This window comes from Scaptodrosophila lebanonensis, unplaced genomic scaffold, assembly GCF_003285725.1.
Source record: "Scaptodrosophila lebanonensis strain 11010-0011.00,11010-0021.00 unplaced genomic scaffold, SlebRS2 tig00000001-arrow-pilon, whole genome shotgun sequence".
NCBI lineage: Eukaryota > Metazoa > Arthropoda > Insecta > Diptera > Drosophilidae > Scaptodrosophila > Scaptodrosophila lebanonensis.
In genome coordinates, this window is record NW_022060529.1 from 9495563 (window position 1) to 9514450 (window position 18888).

At 40.2% G+C, this 18888-nt stretch overlaps 2 protein-coding genes across 2 annotated transcripts; one reads left to right on the forward strand and one right to left on the reverse strand.

Moving 5' to 3' along the window:
- Positions 1 to 1156: 1156 nt before the first annotated feature.
- Positions 1157 to 11546, reverse strand: LOC115629141 (A disintegrin and metalloproteinase with thrombospondin motifs 16). The gene is made up of 11 exons (XM_030525496.1): positions 11432 to 11546; positions 6499 to 6571; positions 5380 to 5496; positions 4983 to 5203; positions 3764 to 4614; positions 3575 to 3703; positions 3263 to 3512; positions 2715 to 3192; positions 2289 to 2657; positions 1431 to 2228; positions 1157 to 1371 (listed from the first exon to the last, which is right to left on the reverse strand). The coding sequence occupies exons 2-11, from the start codon at positions 6569 to 6571 to the stop codon at positions 1301 to 1303; spliced, it is 3357 nt and encodes a 1118-aa protein (XP_030381356.1). The 5' UTR covers positions 11432 to 11546; the 3' UTR covers positions 1157 to 1300.
- Positions 11547 to 15405: 3859 nt separating this feature from the next.
- LOC115620765 (G2/mitotic-specific cyclin-B) lies at positions 15406 to 18101 on the forward strand. The gene is made up of 5 exons (XM_030514170.1): positions 15406 to 15677; positions 16098 to 16243; positions 16318 to 16565; positions 16638 to 17542; positions 17606 to 18101. The coding sequence occupies exons 1-5, from the start codon at positions 15642 to 15644 to the stop codon at positions 17894 to 17896; spliced, it is 1626 nt and encodes a 541-aa protein (XP_030370030.1). The 5' UTR covers positions 15406 to 15641; the 3' UTR covers positions 17897 to 18101.
- The last annotated feature ends 787 nt before the right edge of the window (positions 18102 to 18888 follow it).

Genomic DNA, 18888 nt, shown 5'->3' on the forward strand with positions numbered 1-18888 from the left:
ATGGCGATAGTCGTGCACTCCTTTCCGTTTGGCGATGTCCTTACTCTTTGTATCGAATATTGGTAATGGCGTGCCGCTGTTTGCATGCGAACACTAGAAAAACTGAAAAGCTGATGAGGCCGACTTCGGGCGTACCTTTCTTGTTTTTCCCCCTCTCTCTGTCGCTTGGTATGTGGGGCTGTAGGTGAGCTTTATGCACATTTGTCATTGTAATGCGTTGTAATGGCGCAAGTCTTGTTTTGTGTTAGTATTCGAACTAATTATGAAATTATCCTTAGCATACTTCTGGATAGTGGCATTGAATCATAGGGCATGCCTAGAATTATGCACCATAAAATAAATTGATTTGGTTACGATCACAAAACTACACTAGTCAGCACAGCATTTAAAGGGACTTTCTGTTTTTCAAACTATTTTTCACAATTCTGTATCGATTCATAGCACGAAGTAGTCGGAGAAGTTATTCGACCTTCCAAATAATATGATCATAATATATTAGGATTTATTTACCAGTCCGACACGCTATTGTATTTCATCCTATGGATTTGTATTTGAAGCAACATTACTTTTTGATCTGTTGGCTTCGCACACCGAAAAAAAAAAAAATATTATAGTTTAAAAATTCGAAAAATGTGAAAGCATTTTTAATAGAAATATCTCCGCAAGTAAGGCGAAGTAGAAAATTATTTTACAACATTTTATATAGTTTCATTGTTCTTGCTAGAGTTTTAATAATTTGAGCTTTCTGGACTATCCGGACTTACCAAGGTATATTAGCCAATGCCTTGGTGTAGTTTAATTATAGAAATAAACAATTTTAACCACAACAAAAATTGACAAAGCACTGACGTTATATTGGAAAGATTGCAACAATCATTTTTATATATGAAAACTTTGAAATCCAGTGGTAAGGACGTTTTGTTTACCCTCCTTATTTATTCACATTTTAGGCAAAACCTTATTTATTTTCCGATATGAGATGTAACCTTCTTACTTCAAATAACGCATGAATAAATTGAAAATACGCAGCAGAAAATTGGCAGGAGAAACGATTCTTCTTTAATTTAATTCTTGAACTGTTTTGGTCTTTTTGTTTCCTTTCTAAAAGTAAATAGTTTGGGATATTTTTCATTTTAATTTTTAGCTATACTTATATTTTATCTAATTCTCGTTCGATCCACTTTATAAATACATACATGCACATGCGCCTAACTTACTTTTAGATCAGTATGAACACTGAATACTTGTATATCTATCTACTGTAAGCATTGAAGCATACTTCTTGGTTATACTACTACGTTCAGTCGTTCATAGAAACGTGTATAGGATTTGTAAATTCGATGTGTTCCGCAGCCAGTTGGGGACGTTCTCCTGTAATGCAGGCATAAATTAGAAACCTCAAAAGCTTTTATAATATAAAAGCGACTTACCCTCCAGATGCTTAAGCTCAAAGTCTATAATACTGTTCGCAATGTTGTTCAAGAACTCCTGTGTGATGGTCTCAGTTATGTTAACAGGATCGTAGTAAAGAAAACTGCGTTTCTGACGTCGACGCTGACTCTGATGCTGATGCTGATGCCTTCCGTCTTCCACATCACGTCGACTGCGGAAGAGTGCCAAACTGATGTGGGACTGTTGGAGCGGCAGATTGTCGTCGCCAAACTCTAAGCACTTTCCGTTCACACAGTAGCGCTGATCCACTTGAGAACAGCGTGTACCCAGGGGAAAGTGTCCATTGGGACCATTGACCAGGTAATAGCGGTACTTGATGAATTCGTCTTGACAGCCCACTCGACAGCTGCGATCCGGCTCATCAATGCTGGCCGAGATCTGCGCCCCATGGCCGGACAGGCCTCGCACCTTAAGCTTGTAACGTGCGCATGTCTGTTCCGCGTACTCGGCGGCTGTTGTCAGACGTTCGCAAGGCTTCACCTTGTGCGTGCAAAGCTGGATGTTGCGAGTGCCCGTGTACCGCGAGCTCACCACCTGCAGTCCCTTGGACTCGGCCATACAGCTAGAGTGGCAGCCAGACTTGACGACCCACTCTGTGGGCGAGTTATCTCCATAAGCTTTCAGTGAGACAAAGGGGGGAGGTGGAGTAGTTTTTGGTGGTTCTGGAGGCTGTACGTTGTAGTTGTATTTGCGATAGGGTTCATATGATGAGACCTTGCGCTTGTAAGGATACTGAACGTAGTTCTCCTGGCCATGGAAACTGCGCAGAGCTACCTCTGTAATGGGAGCAGAAAATTTAATGAAGTTGGTCGTGGAGAAAATTGGGGATTCTTCACCATTTTCATAGCGACTTCGAGTGGTGGCCAACGCAATGCGGTTCTCCTGGTAGCTGTTGCCATTGTCGGTGCCCTCTGCATATCGTTTGTAGTTCACGTTGTTTTGGTAGTTGTTGTGGAGCTTGCTTTCCATTTCCGTGGAGTCGTGTACAGGACGCGGCGCACGATGTTGGCAGAAGGTGCTGTCCATTTTAAAGAAATTAGTTGTGGTATTATCGCAAGAGAACCTCTCACAACGGCCCGAAATGCAGTAAGCTATGTCGTCGCTAGCATGATGTTTGGAGCGGCATGTCGTGCCATCGGGAAAGGTCCAACGACGTGATTTTGTGCCATTAGTCTTTGTCTTGCAGAACACCTTGCACGATTCCTCTGAAAAGTAAAATTAATACTTGGCAGACAGTCTTCTTTTGTTTCAGTGGAGCTTACCGGTGCTAGACACCAATTGTAGTCCCTCGCCCGTCAGCTCGCTATCGGACTTTTGCGTTTTCTTACACACCTGCGTGGCAAAGTCTGCAATCGTTTGGACTGGCACACTGTAACACTTTTTGGCAATACAGGACTCGAACTTGCGATCGCGCCCCATGCATCGATGTCGGTAATTCAGGCAACTGCGATTGTAGATCCGCAAACCGGTACTGCCTTCGCGTAGTCGATTTGAGGGCCCGTAAAGGCATCCTGATTCGCAGGCACTGGCCTCGCCCCAGTCGCTCCATGTCGCGCTTGCAGTGATCTCATTGGCCTTGTTATAGTTATAGCTCTGCTCGTGCAAGAGCTGACCCATTTTACTAGACTCCACAAAGTTTGCCTTGTCGTAGCTGGGCTTAGGCAGACTGGAAAGCTGTTTCAGCGCACTAATCGGTGGCTGTTGTGTGGGCCTCATTACACAGTAGCCGCCACGACAAAACTGTAAACAAGTAGTATAGTATAGTATTATAAGTAATATTCATCAGATAAAGGTAGGCTCGGGTAATTACCATGCCGTCGCCACACTCTGTGCCTTCGAGCGCCGGGTGCGAGGTCCATGTGTATCGATCGCGCTGGCAATGCAAATCGTGGCATATTTCCGATTTGCTTTGGACGCTGGCCCGAACTGAGCTTCGACCGTATTTCAGCATGCACTGTTGATTGGCATCGAAACGTTCGCCGGGCAACATGCCCTCAGCGGCATGATCCAAGTGTTCCTTGAACTGGCCTCGATCGAAGAGACACTCAGCCTGTGGTTGTCTAGTGGGTTGAAAAAAAGACTTAAGCTGCAATAAATGTGAATTAAAAGAGACTGGACTTACTCTAGAAACTTCTCTAGATAGTCGCGTGAGCACTCCGACCAAGTGTTCTTGCCACTTCCCAGTGTAGGCGACATTATGTGCAAGCTGGGATCGCAGTTGATTTCTTTGGTGTCGTGTCGCATGCCCAAGCTGCATCGAAAGAAAAGAGTTACATTTCTGGAGAGCCATTCAAAGCAGACCTTCACTCACTTGTGTCCGATCTCATGAGCCACCACGAAGACGCTCTCGAAATGCTTGCCCTCATTGATGGTACACGAAGAGGTGACCGTGCACATGCCCGAAACCGGTGCCAAGCCCACCACCTGGCTTGTAGCCTTCCCATTCTTGTCAATTACGTACAAGTCGAGGCCAGTCAGTATAACCGCATGGTCGTAATGCAAGCTGTCCGCATCCGATAAAGGATTCAGGGTCTTCTGCCACATGCAAAAATTGCTCAAATACTGATCAATGTCGCTCGACCGCCGCAGATCGGGCGGATCCTTCCGAAAGATTTCCAGCCGTTTTAGCACAAAGTTAATCCGTCGCCCCAGGGTGGGATGATGATACAGCAGCTGCACCCCGTTGATCATGGCCAGAACAAAGCGTATCAGTTGGCTTTCAGTGTCCTTGGGAAAGTTCTTCTCCATGTGCCTATACAGATCGCTGTCCACAAAGATGGCCGTCTCAATGTGCAGCTCATGGGGCGGACCAGCCCGCCAATGTCGACCCCCAGATGAAATGTGGCGACGTGGCCGCTTCCCCAGTTGTCTGCTGTCCCCATGCTTGTACGGATGATGGTGGCGCGGCTTATAGCGCAGATTCAGTGGCAGCCGCTGCAGTTTCTCGAATCCGGCCAATGACTTAGCTTCAACGTTACTGCTGCGCCGCGGTTCGTTGAACTCGGCTGCATCGGGCTCGAACTGTACACCACTGCCTAACGGTATCAGCACGCTTCCAAGCTTATCTTTTCGCGCTTCATACAGCAGATGTGCTGCGGCTCCGAAACGTGTTGGGAGGGGATGTATGACGAAGTCACTCGCATTCTGTTGGAACACACCGCGCTGACAAAAGAAGATAATTAGGCCTCGCAATTTTTAGAAAAAGCCTAAGATTTGGGCTATCGGTTAGGCATGACATACAAAAAAGTCAGAATAATTGGAAAATGCATTTCAGTAACAGATAAGGGCTACCATTAAACCAAGAGCACTAAACAAATACTGTTGGAGAAATGGAAAACGCGTCAACGAGGAATTAGGAGGAGTCTCCAGTCTTCCAGTGCTAACTGCATTCAGTGCGGTATTCTTTAATATTTCTTTAAGCGTGCATTAATTTCTAAGATGAACCTTTTATTGAATATAATTGTAATAGAGCTGTTTATTAGAATAGAAATGACACCCTAACACGGATTCCTGAATTAGAAATTGCTTACCACTCTCTCTGGATCGCACAAGTCGAGCGCTGCCCAAGAGCTGCGATAGAAGCAACGCTCCAAACGCTTTAGTTGCTGCGGCGAATGTTCAATGAATTGCGTGTTGTTCGCAGTGCGTCTGATGAAGATGAAGGCGTCGTCAATTAGATGGGGCGTTTGCTGAAGCTGCAACTCCACCAAATGCTCGCCGCCATCTGCATCCGAGAAGGCGGCGTTGGCGCCTGCCAAACGCATTAGAGAGTCGCGCAGATGGGAAATGAGTTGGAAAGAATGCATTTGAATTAATTAAACCGCAATGACCGCAATTCCCGCAACTGGAGCAGCACGAAATATTTGTAAACCAGCTCCCTGCTGTCTGCTGCCTCTGTTTTCTACGATCAAAATGCACTTCGCCTACCTTTATGGGCCGGAGAGGTGCTGCGTCGCCAGCGCCTTTGCCCCTTCTCCTGTTCCTGCTCCAGCTCTTTAGCCTCCATTGCGCGCCGCCTTAAATGCACCAATTTGAATTCGGGGGCTGCGGGTAGACAGTCGGACATGCAAATGAATTTAAATACATTCCATCCATCAGCACCACAGACATTCGGCACTATTCGCTCACACTATGGAACATTACACAACATTTTTAACTCGTCTTTTAATCGAAACATTCATTTCATCCCAAAAAGAGGAATGAAGAAGCAATACACAATTTTCAACTAAATACATACTAAATACATAGTAATGTATTAGCTTTATGCGAAATGAAATTCGAGCTTTAAAAAAAATTACGTGGAAACTATTTCTTCACTTCTTTAAGAAGGAAATAATTGAGTCGCATCGATACTTGTACGTATATCGTTGTATATATTACAAAACTTTTAAAAGTGTATATACTTGTATATTTAGTTTAGGCATACAAAATTAAACTCTTCGATCTTCGAGCATTGATTATTGTTATAATAACGTCACGCCCCACTGATATTTAAACCAATTTAAAGTCAATTTAGTCACAAATTTGATCATTATCATAAATACATATATGTATATGTATGGGCTATGCTAATATGTACGTATTTGATGTTCTAATATTCTAGCTTTAAAGGATTCCAATTATAATAAATTTAACTGAATTAGGAAAAGCAGAACGTTTCTGTTGTATTATAAGCTTATATTTTGGCCGCCGTAAACAGCATTTGGCCCATAGTCTAAGTAAATGGCTAGCTCCTTGCCACCTCTCTCTCGGCTATGTAGTTCAAGTTTAACGGCTTGCTTGGATCTGCTACATCGCTGACTGACTAACTGCCAATTGTGCTGTTTTTGCTGCCGTTGCAATTTTTAATGCTTTGCTTTATTTTCCCCCATTTCCTTGTCGGCATTTGGCATTGATTTTTATTTTTATTTTGGCACAATAGCTGTACATACATATACATATGTATACATTCCTATCACTCTAAATACATACGTAAGTACACCTTTTTAGGCATGGAAAGAATGAAATATTCCACATGATGCTCTTAAGAGTTTCCCAGCAACTTACGCTCATTTGTTGTGCCAAAGATCAGCGCCAGTTCGTGTGCCTCCAAGTGTTCCAGCAATGAGTTCTCATTCATCTGTAAGCAAAGAAAGCAACAAGAAGATAAGATTTTAGTACATATCTACATATGTATATACGCATAAAGATAAATATTTACAAATGTTTGTGTGTATTCATAAAGCTAACGGAAAGCGTAATAAGCATAAGTCAGCAAAGCGTAAAAACAAACAAACCAAGTCACAAAAAGTAGCGCAAAATAGCGCAGGTAAACGAAACGAAAGCAAAACCTAAAAACTCGAACCCAAAAGGGTTGCCCCAAAAACGAAAAATTTAAAACACTTTCACTCGCAACAATGGAAAATTTGTGCAGGAAAACCCCCATTAGGCTTTTCACTGAATGTTTGTCTGTGCAGACAGACAAGAAAACGCCGAATCGCTCCAAATGCCAACCATATAGTAAAATGGTCAACTGGAAATAATGACGATGGCGCCATACGCTGAAAGGCCACACAGTCAGCTGTTGACAGATCCATTACAGTGATACCCAAGCGAATCGATTTGCTAACCCCGCAGTGTTCTTCCATTGCAAGCACCAAATAAATATCGTGGAATATAATGCATTAATAATATTAGCTTCGATCGAACCCAATTGTGTTGCTTAACCAAACTGTTGGTTTGTATTCGTGTTATTTACTGTTCAGTTTTAAATTCTTGGAATTTTAAATTAAGACCTATTCAGAGCCAAAGCATAAAGACCAAACAAATCGTTTAAATTTTCTGTGAAGCAGTAATTGGAACAAGTAATTGAAGCAAGAAGTTTTCTTTCTAAGATATTGGTTTTAAATTGCATAAATAGGAACGAATTCAAGACAAGGTAAAATTAATTAGAGCCCAGTTATCCTACATGAATGAATCAGAAAAGCTTGCAGTGCCAATTGCATTTTCATTTGTTTAGCTGTTTTAAGCTTTCTACAACATTTGGCAACACTGGCTCTGGGTGCATGGGCTTCCACATTGCATTTGCATATTATTTAATTCGATTTCATTACAGCTTATGGGTTCTCCCAGCAGCAAAGCAGCGGAGCGTGGAGAGCGATAAACAAGTGTGCTGTAAATTATCGAATCAATTAAGCCTTAATTTTGATTGCATTCTCCTTCGGTTTCCTCACAGAAGAACATTGCATTATGCATGTAAATATGCATACATACTATGTACATACATACATACATACACACATACGTATAATAAAAATTCAATGCCAAAACCTATTCACAATCATTCAGCATTTGTGCAAATGAATGCGACACATTCAACGAGCTCCAGCTGATTGAGTGCCTGCTGCAGCCAGCAAACGTTCAACTAAATAATAATAATAATAATAACTCTAATTGTCGGCAAGGGCAAAAACATTCAAGCTCTCATTAACTACTTATGTCCAAAACATACATAAAATACATAAAAGTGGAGCCAGAATACAATGCTCTGTGGCCACAGGTGGCGGAAAAATCACAGAACACAAGAATAGTAACAACAATTGAAAAATGCGGCAAAGCAACAACATGGTCATCAGCATGAGCGACTCTCCAACGCTTCGACGTCCATCCCACTCCGCCCATTTCCACCCGCCACGCGTCTACCATAAGCCTAAGCGCGCCCCACTCATTGTAATCGCTACCTGCCTGATTATGTGATGAAATTTTGCGTGACCCATGGGCAAAAAAAGAAAGAGCAAAAAATAAAAACATACGACAAACAAAACATCAGAAACAAGTAATGGTAATAGTCAGGCACGCCAGACTTTGAGGGCCCCTTCACGCGCCCAAATATTCTGCGGGTATGCCCTATTGAATAATTGTAAAGACTTAACTTTGTTTTCGTCAATCGGCTGTTCACAGAAACGGACACAGAAATTATATTTAGAAGTTTTGTTTAAGATTTGGCATACAAATTCGGGTACATAAATGGTTATATCATAACCAACTGTTGAAACAAATTTGAAAACAACAAAATGTTCGTTCTTTTGTTTTTTTATTATTTGCTTTTGAGCCTTGATTTCATTTAAATGGAGTAACATATTCGATTGTTGTATTTCTAATATGTTTTGGTTTTATTGATATCTGTGAACAATCTGAATCTGAAAACTGTCATCATATCAAAGGTTAATTTATTTATATAGTTCCAAAGGCTAAATCAAAAATCAAAATCTGTTGTTGGACTACCACGTTTTAAATAAATGTAGACACTTTTTAATCTTAATTGTTACATTTTAGAAATCACAGTACAGCGTACAAGAATTACATCAAAATATGTGAGCCCACTGTAGAAGATACAATAAACAAACTTTTAAGACTAGCCCGCCATTTCGTAACCCTAATTTGTCTAGCAGAGTTGCGTGCTAAAAAAACTTTAAACAAGAAATGCAAAACATGTCTCACCAGCTCGCCCCCTCCCGCAGCGTTTCCAAAGCGGAACCAAATGTGAAGAGCAAAAGATTCTTACAAGTATGTACTCAGGTAATTTCACGATTTGGCTTTGGGCACAGGGCGTAGCCAAGTTCAGGCAGTAATTGGATTTGGTGTTGGGGGGTCAATAACTTTGAGAATGCTGTGCATACGCCACTAATAACTGAGAAGCGCTCAGTGAAATAAACATATTGGGAATTATTCAGTTCTCCCAGCTGTTTAAACAGTGACATAGTTTCTATCAAGTTGCTGATGCTTCACTTTTTGCCAAAAAGTGCATTCCACGGCAACGGCGACAGACCAGCCATAATCAGAGTCTGAGTTTCTGAGACTGAGAGTATGGGCAGCCAGACAGCAGCTGTTCGAAACTTATTAGGAACGCTTAGACTCTAGCGGCTCAGATTCTACTATAGTGTCGCTAAATTCGTGGAGATCCCGCCACGAGCAGGCCGTGTAATTTGACTTATTGTTGCCATGGTCGACGGGAATAACGACACACAGTGCCTGCACTTTTCCAGAGGTTGGCTCATTACGTACTCGTACATATATATCTGAAAGACGAAAACATCTCAACTGATTGATTTATGTTTACTTAAAATTATTCATACGGAAATTGACTTTCTAAAGAAGTCGAGGCATTGAGAATGCGAAAACTGAAAATGAAAAGGTATTCAAGCTTTTATTCAAAGAGAACTTTTTTGGGAAATATAGTCGTACTTCGCTTATTTATTTATTTTGTGTTTTGTTCACTGTGTGTTAAATTTTTATTGCGTACTCGTCGCATTTCAAATTGTAAATTCCGCCGCCGAGAGGTCATTAAACGAAGTGGCACTAAATTAGGTTTTGTTGGCACCACGAATTAGGGGAGCTAGGGAGATTCGGGCGGGCTATACTATACAACGTACATACACACTTATCGTATCATTGCGAACGCGTGTGTGTGTGTGTGCCACTGGGTTCGCCAAAATTTTATCATCTTACAACCTAAAAACAAAACGGAGTGCACTTTGCTGACGCGTGCAGTTCCCATTTCTGTTTTTAGCTGCATACTCGTACGTTTCAATGTACAAACATACATATGTATGTACAAGTAGTATGTAGATATGTACGCCTATATGGTTGTACTTAAAAAGGCATCAAATACACTTAATGATTCATGGGGACTTGTCGCGCGATGTAATTTGACGATTTTGGCAAGTCGGCGGAACGTCAAACCGACAATCACCTGTTTTTGTGGGTCAATACTATAAGGTGGACTCTGATTATGACAAATTGCTACGAAAAACCAAAAATACACCCGTTAGTCGGATTTCAGCCATAGCAGGAAGTAATGCTGATAACAATACGGACTTCTTAATACCAAAGCATGGCATCTAAAATAAAGTTCAGTTACTAAAATTACTTTTAAAAACAGTTTACAACGAGAATCAATCACCTATAGTATTTGCTTATGATAGAACTATAAAACACAAAGTTAGGAGTATAGTTTAAAGACATTACACTCGTCACTAGACAATGTTACTTGCTTCTGGAAAAGATATAACAACTTCAACAGTAATCAACTGCGCTTAGTTGTTAAGTATTATTAAATTCAAATGTGTCCTTTATTTTCAGTTTCTATTCTAAGGATGTAAGGCCGTGAGAATGCTGGAGTCGTGTATTGACTTAAGCTCTTGTTTGGATATTGTAATAAAATAGTTCTGTATTTCCATTAAATTAGAATTTGGACAGCAGAACTCATTATAGTGATGGAATGATATTTGTACAATAAATATAACATACCAATAATTGTGACAAAGCCTGCAATACAGTGGCGCAGAGAGCACCGATTCTACTAGTATCTTTCTAAATATACATATTTTCCGTGAAAATAAACGGTGAAACAATGGTAAGATTTAAGATTTTGTAAAGCAATTTTAAATTAAATATTGCAATAAAAATTAAATTATAAAACATTGTTGGTAAGAAGTAGATACCAATTCTAATCTGTAAATGTATATTTTTAGTTTTGCTTCTGGTTAACAACTCATATTTAAGAAAATCAATTCACCCAGACTTCTGTTGTTATTGACAACAATATATTAACAAATTGGCAGCTGATCTATAGACAGCATATATGTATGTACGTGTATGTACTACAAGCATATGTATAGTATACATGAATGAGCATGTGATCGATCATTCTGTGCAGAATTTATGACCTGTTTAACAAATGTGGCAGCTAACAAACATGTGAGATTGTTTGTACATATTTTGAGGCTTGGTAGGCTGGTAGTGTTGGTGTGTCTTGACAGTTGCCGGCTTTGTGCATGTGGCATAGACGTGTAGTATGTGTGGTTGTGACAATAAATAGATGCAATTTTGCTGACTACAATGCGTCAACTGTCAACTAATTGTTGTGCATACAAACACATACTTGTACATATAGCAACAGAGATCGAAATCGCTCCACTCGACCCAATTCAAGACTCACCTCAATGCCATTCCAGTGCACGCTTCTCTTGCGCCTCAGCTCGATGTGCAGCTCAGCTGCGTGAAGGGGGTCGGTGGTTAAGGTAGCACCGTCTGCGTCGGCCAATTTGACGGCCAGCAGGCAGTCGCAGAGCAGCCACAATGTCCCAAAGACAATTAGATATAAACGACACTGATTTGGTTCACTTGGCGCTTGCATAACGAGGCGTTGATGATGACAATGGTGACAAGAAACTAATTTGAAGCGTTTTCAACTGGTAGATACTTATATACATTTGTTGATGTTGTTATTGTTGTTGCTTTTATTATAATTGTTGAATATGTATTTCGCGATTTATTTGTTGCAATTGTGTGGTTATTGCTGCTGTAATTGCCACTCGACAACGTTGCATAAATAGCAAATATTTTGTGTTGCGGCCTGAGGGTTGGCTCCGGCTCCGGCTCTGGCTCTGGCTGTGGCTGTGGTTCTGTGTGGCAAAGCTTCGCTCAACCTACATACTTAATACTTTATTTGCGTCATATTTTTGCACACTTTTTATTATTATTTTTGTTACATTTTCCACACTCACTCACTCACTCACTCACTCCAAACACGCTGCAATATAAGACATACGTTATATGTTTCTGCCACAATTTCTACTACAATTTTGATTACAGCAAGCAAAGCTGAAATAGTGGCTACAGAGAGAAAAGTGAATGCACGCGCCACAGCTGATGCGGCGGCGGTGGCTTCTTCGGGTGGCTAAGCTAAAGTTTTACGGCAGTTAATTTAACTGTTTATGCACTAATTAATTGCCTCTGGCGCTTGCTGAGCCGAGCATGCCAGTAACTGTGCTTTTTGCTGCCAGAGCTCTCATATGTTTTTTTTGGGCCGCAAGTTTGTTGCCTAAGTTCTTTGTTATGGAGTTCAGACAATAGCGTACTTGTACATAAGTATGGCTATTATTGGTTAAAATTAGTAACGTTTAATAGTATCAGACAAATGTTTTTTAAATATTTATATAAAAGGTTATGAAGTGCAAAGCAAAAAGAAAAATACAAGGCTTAAATCTAGTTTCAGATTTCTTCAGATCTCTTATGTCCCCTGGGGTAAAGGGCATAATCGTTTCAACAATCCTAGGAAAAGAGCCATACAGCTGTTGTTCTTGCACTAGTTTTTTTTAAGAATTGGCAAAATTTGTTAGTTAGATTTTGGAAGCAGATTTTTAAGTGTTGTTTCCCAAAACATATTTTACGTAACTTGAAATTTATATTATTTTTAAAAAAGGCATGGTTGTTTGTTCAGTATCATTTATGTTATATTGATATAATGATGAAGGGTATCAAGGGTTTTATTAAATTTAAAATAAATAATTTTGTGCATACATGTATCTAAGCTCAAATATATCACCTAATTTTAAATCTATATGGAAACAGAAGTATTAAGGAAATTTCAATTGAAGTAATTTACATTGAAGGCCAAATAGAATCAATTTTTGTTGCTATTACTGATGCTTTTTATTTAAGAAGGTCTCATATATTTTAAAGAAATATAGTTTATAACGAATAATCGCCAAGACTTCAACACGAAATATGTTCCAAACATAGCTCGGCTTCTATGTGAAAAATATTTATCTGTCTATCTAAAGCTTTAGAGTATTAGGGCAGCTTGCTGTTAAAGATATCTTTCCATAGTTTATAAACAATTTTAGGTATTACTTGTTTATTTCCTTAATTCGTTGAACAACTTTTAACCAACATTTTTGAAGTTTGCCATGATTGGGAGAATTAGAAAGTCAGGTTTAAGTTTTTCAGCACTTCCTCGACAAGTAATATGTTACACACTACCCGGAATTAATGTTTTGGCGTGCATTAGAAATGTTCTTCGATTATGAGTACTGATACCAATTGAGGCTCTTATCAACAGTTATTTTAATCAGTTATAGTGCTATCTTTGGTCGAGGACATGTGCGTGTTACTATATTTAATTTTTATGAAGTGCACTTTAAAAATCACAAAATGATCTTCATAATGTTTGCTTTTGTTTTCATATTTATACGCATTTATTTTTATTTAAACACCACAGAACAATTAAGCACACAAATCATAACCCGACAGCCGCTCTCAAGCATAACGCATTTGGAGCGCTGAATTTTATTACACTTTTGCCGAAATAAATGAAACCGCGAGTCGGTAAATAAAATATTTAGAGGTCAGTGCATCAAATGCATAAATTAGTTGTAGTACCCGATTCGTTGAATAGAAAAAGTGGCTGGACGCGCATTTAATTGAACTTCACAGTTCCGCACAAAAGAATCGTCAATTTGTGCAGATCTAGTGATCGGGAGGCGAAGGCGCGCGCGAGCTTTCGACACTTCCACTGTGACGCTTCAATCGCGAATGAAATGAAAAATCACGACTGCGGAAAACTTTATGTTGCGAGCCGAACGTCGGCAAGTAGATCGCAATGAGAGCCCGAGCTCCCGAACTGGCGAACTCACGAACTCCGACGGACTTGCTGCTCTTTCAAAGCAGTGTAGGTCTGGTGGGCGGCGGCAACGAAAGAAGAATCAACCACAAAACATATTTTCATACCCTGCACTAAATAGTGTACTTCAGCTGCCTTTTAATTTCCCACTAAAATTAGCCATTAATTTACATTACCTTAAGTATATCGTATTAATTTAAAATGCAAATTCTAAGGATTTGCAATTATCTCGGAGCAAAACTTAAACTTACTACTATTAATTATTTATTGTCTAAGTGGATCCTTAAGACTAGGGTGCGGTGAAAAACTTACTCTGAAGTTAATACTCAATTAACCCTTGGGCGTCCCCTTTTCTAGGCCGAATCTCATGAGGCCCATCCAAAAACGGTTGTTCTTCGAGAAACAATCATACTTTTTTTTGTGTAAAATGAAAAATAGTTGCATTCTGATGGCATAGCACCACTACTGCTTCCCGGTAAAGAGTATATAGCTTCGGCGAAGTAGGCTTAAGTCGTTTATAGTTTGTTTTTGTTTATTTTTTTTTTTTTTGGTATGCTAATAAGCTAACGCAGTAACAATAGAACTAACCGTTAAACAGCGCCTAAAAACATGGCGAAAAAAGAAGATGAAGAAAAATAAAGAGCCAATATTGCAGTGGCCGGACAATTGTTTTATGGTCAAGTGCCTGCATAGCCAGCATAGTCAGTCAAAAACTTGACACTGATCATCACAGTCGAGTAAAAAACAAACAAAGAATTATGCTGCATTTCCGGTTGCTTTGAAGATGTTAAAAGCAAGAAGAAAACACAGTAAAGGAAATCTTAAATTTGCAATTCAAATAGCGCAGAATTGTTAGAGAACGCTGAGTAGCCGGCCAATTGAAGTGGTCAACTTTTAATTGACGCAATCATTGGTTGGATATGGATGTGATTGCAATGGCAATTGCGGAGATAACTCAAGAGCAGTTAACCTTCTTTCCACTTGGCAAACGTTCAGTTAATATTTGCTTGCACTTTTCTATTTGTTTTGTACGAGGGCTGCTATCCAAATTTTATAAATTGGAAAAAAATCGTTAAATTTAATAAATTTTTGGTTGTTTCAAATATATGTCATACTTGAATAAACGTATGAAAGGTATTAATTAAAAATTGCAATAAAATCCCTTTTTGTTTACGGGGTTGACGTTCTAAATAACAATTTGTTGAGAAAATGAAGCACGAGCCTGCATTTACCCCTAATGTAAATGTATAACTCTCAAAAGCACGCAACTTGGCGCCTTTTTGAATTGACTTAAGAAAAAAATGTGTTTTTATAAAGTGTGTTTTAATTACAATAGATGGCGCATTTGCACGGTCAAAAATTCTGACTGCTACAGCACTAAATAAAGCTACCACACTTAAAATGCGAAACCGATATCAATAACCACTTGGCAGCCCTTCTGAGGTATTTGAGTAATCGTTATCGTTTTAGTAGTTCTTGCGCATCGCACACTTGGCGTGGTTTTCAAACCAAAACGGCTGCAACGCGCTGTGGCTCCGAGAAAAGATAAATTTTAATAAAACACTTTCGAATAAAAATTGTATGCTATAAAAGTGCAATCTAAAACAAAGCAATCTTTTGATAGTTGTAATACATTTCAATTAAGGAGCAACAATTCAATTTTACAAACACGACCTCGAAACTAAAAGTCCTTGCCTGTAGTAATATACATATTTGTGATTAAAAAAGAATCTAAGTGAATAAGATGGTGGGCACAAACATAAAACTGCTCCTGGATGAGGTAAGTCCAAATTTATAGTTGTCCGATTGCATTGAATGTGAAGATTTCCATAACATTAGTCTTATGTACATTGCAACCTATGTATGTATGTATGTGTGTATGTACATAAATTGCCTGATGCTGACCAGCGCCGCCATTTCTATTGCGGTGTGCGTTTGTCTGCTGCCCAAAGGAAAGAGGTGGTGAAAAATGCCGTTTATCTCTCGCTGCTATTGTTGTTGTTGTCGCCCAACAGATTGCGCGCCCTTTTCAATTGCAGTTCTTTACATATTGCGGTACTTGTACCGCAAAATTGCAATTTTTTTTTTTTTTTTTTTGTGGCTTATGCAAAATGGCGCTACGACAGTAACAGATTCAAATCACATGTATCGTGGATACGACATTTAATTTATTTTTTTGTGCATATTTATGACCTTGCAGAATGCCAGCGAAAAGTTCAATCAAGTGCACGTTAAGAAATTGACAGTGCCTCCTAACGAGGCAACCACGAAGCGTGCTGCTTTGGGAGACTTGCAAAATCGCGGGGTAACACGCGCCATCGGAGCTAAGGATGCGGTTCAAAAAGAGTAAGCCCTTTTTTGTTTTGTCAACTTATGCCTTCATTTAAGCGATCTTTTGTATGCTTTCTTTCTTCTCACAGTGTTAAGATCGACACCTTACCAAATGTTTTACGCAATGCTAAGGCGCGCGTAGACTCGCATTGGAAGAAACAACCACTGGGCGTAAGCAATATCAACAATGCGGTCGCAACCAAGACTACAAGCAATGCCGCTGGGCCACTGCTGCGCTCCAACTCTATGCGCACCAACGTAAACGCATTGACGAGTCACACATCAACGACCCGGATAGCCGTCACTGCTAAAGTAACTGCCGATGCTGCAAGCAAGCGTAAGTATAACTTTAACATCCGAAACAAATCCAAGCCAACGCAATGTGCAAACATTGTCAAATCCCGCCCAGTTGCAGCAAAGCCCAAAACCGTCTTGAACTCCAGTGAGCAAGTGAACGTTGTCGGTGGCAACAATGCCACAACTACATTGCGTCGCGAGGACAGCAACTTGTCGCGCAAATCTCTGACTAAATTGCGCGCCGCTCTGGCCAAGCCAACAGTCACAGCCAAGGTGGCCAACAGTGGTGCAGTCCCTGCCAACACAGCTGCAGCTGGACTTAAGAAAGAGCCATTGCTGAAAAAGGAGGTCGTCAGCAGCAACAGCAACAGCGCCTTAGCTAAGCTGCCTAAGCCGCGCCCAGTGACCACTACCACTTCAGCCAGACGCTTGGCTGGCATCGAGAATATTGATGCTGGAGATTCAGATAACTTGGTGTTGGTCTCACAATATGTAAACGATATCTATGACTATTTGTACCAAGTAGAGGAACAACAGCCCATACACAAGGATCATCTTGCTGGGCAACTGGATGTCACATCGAAAATGCGTGCAGTGCTCATTGATTGGATTAACGAAGTGCACATGCAATTCCGTTTGGCTGCCGAAACGTTCCAGCTGGCCGTGGCCATTATCGATCTGTATCTGCAGAAAGTGAAGGATACTAAGCGCAGCTACCTGCAACTGGTGGGCGTAACTGCGCTCTTCATAGCCACCAAATTCGAGGAACTCTTTCCGCCAGCACTCGCTGACTTTGTTTACATCACCGATGACACATATAATGCACGCCAAATACGCCAAATGGAACTGCACATCTTCAAGGCCATTGACTGCAACTTGTCGCGCCCACTACCGATTCATTTCTTGCGCCGTTTCTCCAAGGCAGCTGGCGCCGAGGATGCTCACCATGCTTTGGCAAAATACTTTCTGGAATTAGCACTAATGGATTATGAGCTGGCCAGTTATAAACCTTCAGAGGTAGGATATCCGACTTAACTTTAATCATAGCATACTCTAAGAACACAAATTTATTTTTTACAGATTGCGGCTGCCTCTTTGTTTCTGTCGCTGCATTTAATAAATGGAAATTCAAAGGCTGCTACTGGCTTCAACGACAAGCACTGGACTACTACACTGGCTCACTACTCTCGCTACACGGCCACGCATTTAAGGCCCATCACTAAACAAATTGCGAAACTGGCTCGCGATGCGCCAACTACCAAGCTGCGGGCTATCTATAACAAATATCAAGGCAATAAGTTCCAAAAAATCGCAATGCGGCCCGAGCTGTACGGAGCCCTGATGGACTCAATTGTAGGAAAAAAGAAGTAGATCATCATCGAGTGTCGCTCACACAACCAACCACCCTCCCTCTTAAGTAGTTTAATTTGTTCATTATTTAAATCATTTTCGTATTTTGTTTCGTGTTTATAATTTGTAAGTGTAAAATGTCTCGTATTGAGGATCTACGTGAAGAATGCGTTTGTCTCATCGCTGCAGCAAAGCGATAACGAATAAAAGCAGTTATCCCTGTCGACTTATTTCCAGCAAATTAGGCGCAACGCCCATGTAAGCGGATTCAGCATCTTTTCGTCGGTTGATAAACATGTATGAACTCGCAGCTGTTTGCTTAGTTATACATTATTTTCGTCATCAATTTAAATGCCCATTTATATATCTATGTATGTATATGCATCGAAGACACTGAGGGGAGTGCAAAATGAACAACGAATTTGCTGGCTGAAAATTTATGCGTTGCCTCTCAAAGTATTTTAAGTATTTTTTCGCATTAAGTTCATATTTTTATTATCAATTGTATTTAGTTACATTTATATATGTGCTATGTAATTAATAAATGTCTTTACTAGTGAGCTTAAATAACATTGTATACGAATGTCTATTTGAAAACAGTTTAGATGTTATGTACATGGATCTCTAAGAGGTAAAGTTTCTAATGGGATCACAGAAAACTGGTATGAGTTCTGTGGTAGTGCGTCCTGCTCAGCCTGCGGAGATCCCTTTCTATCACAGCCGACTCACAAAAGTTTATGTCCATAACATCTATTTTCACTCAGATTACAGGCACTAAAACAAGCACTATTAAAACTCCAACAATTGGTTCCTCGTTTGTCGTTGAAAATGGATAAGCATTTAAAATTAAAAGTATTTACTTTCATAAAAGCAAACACATACTTTTTATAAGGCAATATTCAATGTTCGAGAAGTAAAAACTTTAGAACAAGAATATTAGTTAAGGGCTTTAAACACGCAACACTTCACTACTGCAAGTGAAGTGTACTTGCCTGCAACTTTGTTGCTGCAAC

Bases quoted from the DNA above. Each gene is read 5' to 3' on its own strand.
- LOC115629141 (XM_030525496.1), bottom strand. From the start codon at position 6,571: ATGAATGAGAACTCATTGCTGGAACACTTGGAGGCACACGAACTGGCG. The intron at 3,704-3,763 runs GTGAGTGAAGGT...CTTTCGATGCAG, and splicing joins GCTCATGAGATCGGACACAA to CTTGGGCATGCGACACGACA. The intron at 1,372-1,430 runs GTAAGTCGCTTT...CCTGCATTACAG, and splicing joins TGAGCTTAAGCATCTGGAGG to GAGAACGTCCCCAACTGGCT.
- LOC115620765 (XM_030514170.1), top strand. From the start codon at position 15,642: ATGGTGGGCACAAACATAAAACTGCTCCTGGATGAG. The intron at 15,678-16,097 runs GTAAGTCCAAAT...ATGACCTTGCAG, and splicing joins TAAAACTGCTCCTGGATGAG to AATGCCAGCGAAAAGTTCAA. The intron at 16,566-16,637 runs GTAAGTATAACT...AATCCCGCCCAG, and splicing joins TGCCGATGCTGCAAGCAAGC to TTGCAGCAAAGCCCAAAACC.